This window comes from Bison bison, unplaced genomic scaffold (assembly GCF_000754665.1).
Source record: "Bison bison bison isolate TAMUID 2011002044 unplaced genomic scaffold, Bison_UMD1.0 scf7180017864289, whole genome shotgun sequence".
Classification (NCBI taxonomy): Eukaryota; Metazoa; Chordata; class Mammalia; order Artiodactyla; family Bovidae; genus Bison; species Bison bison.
Window position 1 is genome coordinate 22,295,522 of NW_011494861.1, and position 3,404 is coordinate 22,298,925.

At 55.0% G+C, this 3,404-nt stretch overlaps 1 protein-coding gene across 1 annotated transcript in view; it reads left to right on the forward strand.

The window, feature by feature from the left end:
* Nucleotides 1-3,403, forward strand: part of KIAA1614 (KIAA1614 ortholog) — a 42,086-nt gene extending 38,683 nt beyond the window's left edge. Inside the window, exon 11 of the mRNA XM_010850257.1 lies at nucleotides 3,210-3,403. Coding sequence (XP_010848559.1) covers nucleotides 3,210-3,403 — 194 coding nt within the window. The remainder of the gene's footprint in view (nucleotides 1-3,209) is intronic.
* Nucleotide 3,404: the final 1 nt, after the last annotated feature.

A 3,404-nucleotide genomic window follows, 5' to 3' on the forward strand; every position in this document is an offset into this window, starting at 1 on the left:
ATGTGATCCAAGAAATAAGTAAATGCTGCTGCTCGACCCCATGGACTACAGCCCACAGAACTTCTCTGTCCATGGGATTCTCCAGGCAGGAATACTGGAGTGAGTTGCTGTTTCCTCCTCCAGGGGATCTTCCCGACCCAGGGCTCGAACCCACGTCTCTTATGTCTCCTGCGTCGGCAAGCAGGTTCTTTACCACTAGTGCCGCCTGGGAAGCCCATGTATAAAGAACACCTAACCTGTAACATCAAGCTAACGAAACCCTGCCTGGAAAAGTCATTTCAGTGGGGTATATAGGGAAGTACCTGGCACATGTGTTCCTTCCCTCTTCAGAAAAAGAATGTGTATTTGGGGAGAAGAACTCCAGACAGAGGGCGGGGGGAAGTGGGCCGAGACATGATCTGCACCAGCTGCCAGTGTGAGCTCAGGCCCAACCAGGCATTCTCCTGTGCCCCCCATCCTTCCCACAAGTCCCTTTAGGCCTCTTTGCCGGCAGTGGGACTCCCTCCCCGATCACCCGTCACGGACTGCTGATGGGCAGGGGTCTCCAGTGACCAGGAGCTTCTTGGGTTCTGCCTTGGCCTGCTCTGTGGGCGCCCCTTGCCTGGGTGGGTGCCAGCTCTTCCCTGTCCTGCCCAGGTGGCACCCTCCTCCGGCCACTGCGGTTGGCTGTCAGCTGTCCCGCAGAGATGCCCTCACCCTTGGAATGTGGCTGGTACTGGTGCGTCCTAGCCTCAGGCCGTGCTCCAGCCCCCCATGGTCATTTCTCCTGGGCCTCAGAGAGGCTGTGAATTGGGGCTGGTTTGTATTCCTCACTAAAACATCATGATGTGGGTGTTCCTTGCTGGCTGTCACATCTAAGTCCGTACAAGCATGTGAGAACGGCAGGCTTCGCCGTCTGCTTCTCATTGAAAACAACACAGAGATCATACATCCTGAACAAAGGCCGTTGGCAGCAGACAATAAACGGCTACAACAGCCTCTCTGTCATACTTGTGTCATGACTTCCAACTGTGAAACGTACCCCGGAGTCTCCCCCCTACATGGCAGGCGTTGACAGCAGTGTCTGGTCCTCCGACTCCATTCTTTTGGGTTTTCTCATCCCTCCCCACTGACATGCTCTGCTGGACAGCAGCCATTTCTGCAGCTTCCTCCCCTGCCTCCTTACCTGCCTTCCCCCGACTATTGCCTGCACGCAGACAAGGCAGGCAAGCAGTTAAAGAACCCAAAAAGAAGAGGGGAAGGCTAGGGCAAGGGCTGTGAGAAAAGCCTTGTGCAGCCAAGATGACAAACAGGCCTTGCCAGGAGGGAGCCGGCCTTGCAGGAAAGGATCAGATCAGCCAAGAAGCACTGAGAGCGAGTTCCACAGCTCAGACCGGGAAGCAGGAACATGTCAACAGATTGGCTTTGCTAAACCCAAGAGCGGCAAACCTTCGAGTGTCTCAGAGGAGATTTCAGTGCACATTCAAACCCCAGCTTTGAAAAGCTTGACTTCTCTTGGGACCAGAAGCTCCTACGATGCTGGGTGAACTGGAAAGATGACTTCCCACCCTTAAAAGGCTTCCAGCCAGAGAGGAGATGCTCTTTCAGGTCCCTTCTAAGAACACTGATTTTTAAGAAGAGGAAGTAGAGAACCAGGCGTGGACAGCTGCTAAGTGTTTCTAATCAGCCAGCCGAGCTCAGGCTGGGGCGCAGCGAGGGTGCTTAAAGCCACGCCAGCGTGTCCCAGGGCACCCTGCAGGGGCCGTCACTGTACAGGCTCCCCGGCCTGCAGTCTTCCTGCTCTGCACACCTGTGCTCACTTAGTGCGATTTGGTGGGTGGGGGGGACCCATGGATGTGGGACACCCAGTCTTCCCTGGAAGAGCCTGTGCTCCCTTGCTCCCTCAGGCAGAGACAGCGAAGGGGAGGGTTTGAAAGGTTTTCCGCGGAAGTTGAGGCAAGAGGGGCTCAGTCAGCTGGACTGTCCCACACTGTGTGGCCAGGGAGCCCAGCCCAGCCAACCCGAGGCCCCCAGAGCCTGCTCCGCTGACATGAGTTCCTCAAACTGAACTGGGGAAAGAAGGAGAAGCAGCTCCTTCCGAGGTTCACCCTACCTCAGACACCCAGGAAATGGTCCCCGCCAGGTGGGGCCCCTCAGGGGCACTGGAGGGGAGAGTGTATGCAGAAAGGAAAAGCGAGCCACTATGACTGTAAATAGGGGGCTATAACTTCTACGGGGTCTTCCCTCGTAGCTCAGTTGGTAAAGAATCCACCTGCAATGCAGGAAACCCGGGTTTGATCCCTGAGTCTGGAACATCCCCTGGAGAAGGGAATGGCAACCCACTCCAGTATTCTTGCCTGGAGAATCTCATGGACAGAGGAGCTTGGCAGGCTACAGCCCATGGGGTCACAAGTGTCGGACAACTTAGCAACTAAACCAACCGACCAGAATTTCTGTTTCCTGGGCTTTTGCCCAGATGCCTCTGAATTCTAAGGATCCATATCCGAGGAAGACTGAAGCCAGGGCTGGCCCTAGACAATCCGGTGAAGCAAACCAGGTTTGGATTTGACCTCAGCCCAGCAACTCCCTGGGCTTCCCAGGTGGCGCTAGTGGTTAAGAACTTACTTGCCAAGGCAGGAGACATGGGTTCGATCCCTGGGTCAGGGAGATCCCCTGGAGAAGGGAATGGCAACCTTGGACAGAGGAGCCTGGCGGGCCAGTTCCTGGGCTTGAAAGAGCTGGACATGGCTGAGTGACTAACACTTTGATTTGTTTGCGGCTCCAGTGATACCATCCACCCCCAGCTACTTGAAGGGAGCAGGTGGGTCTTATTTGTGAATCCCCACCTAGAGCAGTGCCGGGCATGTTGTAGGTCTTAACATTTTCCTTATTTTATAATCAAGGCTTCTCCCAGAAAAAGATAAGATTAGCTCATTCACACTGAGGTATACATGAATAATAACAGCTTAAGGCATTATTTGTATTAGGGGCATTTTAAAAGAGAAAAAAGGAAAAATGAAGTGGAGGCGGGCCTGCTGTATCTATTATAAAGGGAGTTGTGGTTGTGAAGTGGAATAATGAGTGTGCGTGCGTGCGTGCGTGAAGCACCTTGTATAAGCCCTGCCTCCCCTCCACGCACCCCCCAGCGCCACCCACCTGGTCGGCATTCCACAGAGCTGCGTGTCTTCGGTTTGGATTTCCTGCGTTAACTCTCCTGTTTTCCTTTGCAGGGTTCTACGTGCAGGAGATGGCTGACGAGAGCACAGCCAAGCTCTACTCGGGGCTGCTGGGGGTGGGGGATGAGATCCTGGAGGTGAACGGGGCCAAGGTTGCAGGGCTGGGCTTGGCTCACGTGAGGGAGCTCCTGGCCCACGCGGAGAACTTGTCGATCCGGGTGCTGAGGCAGAGGCCTGTCCCACGGTGAC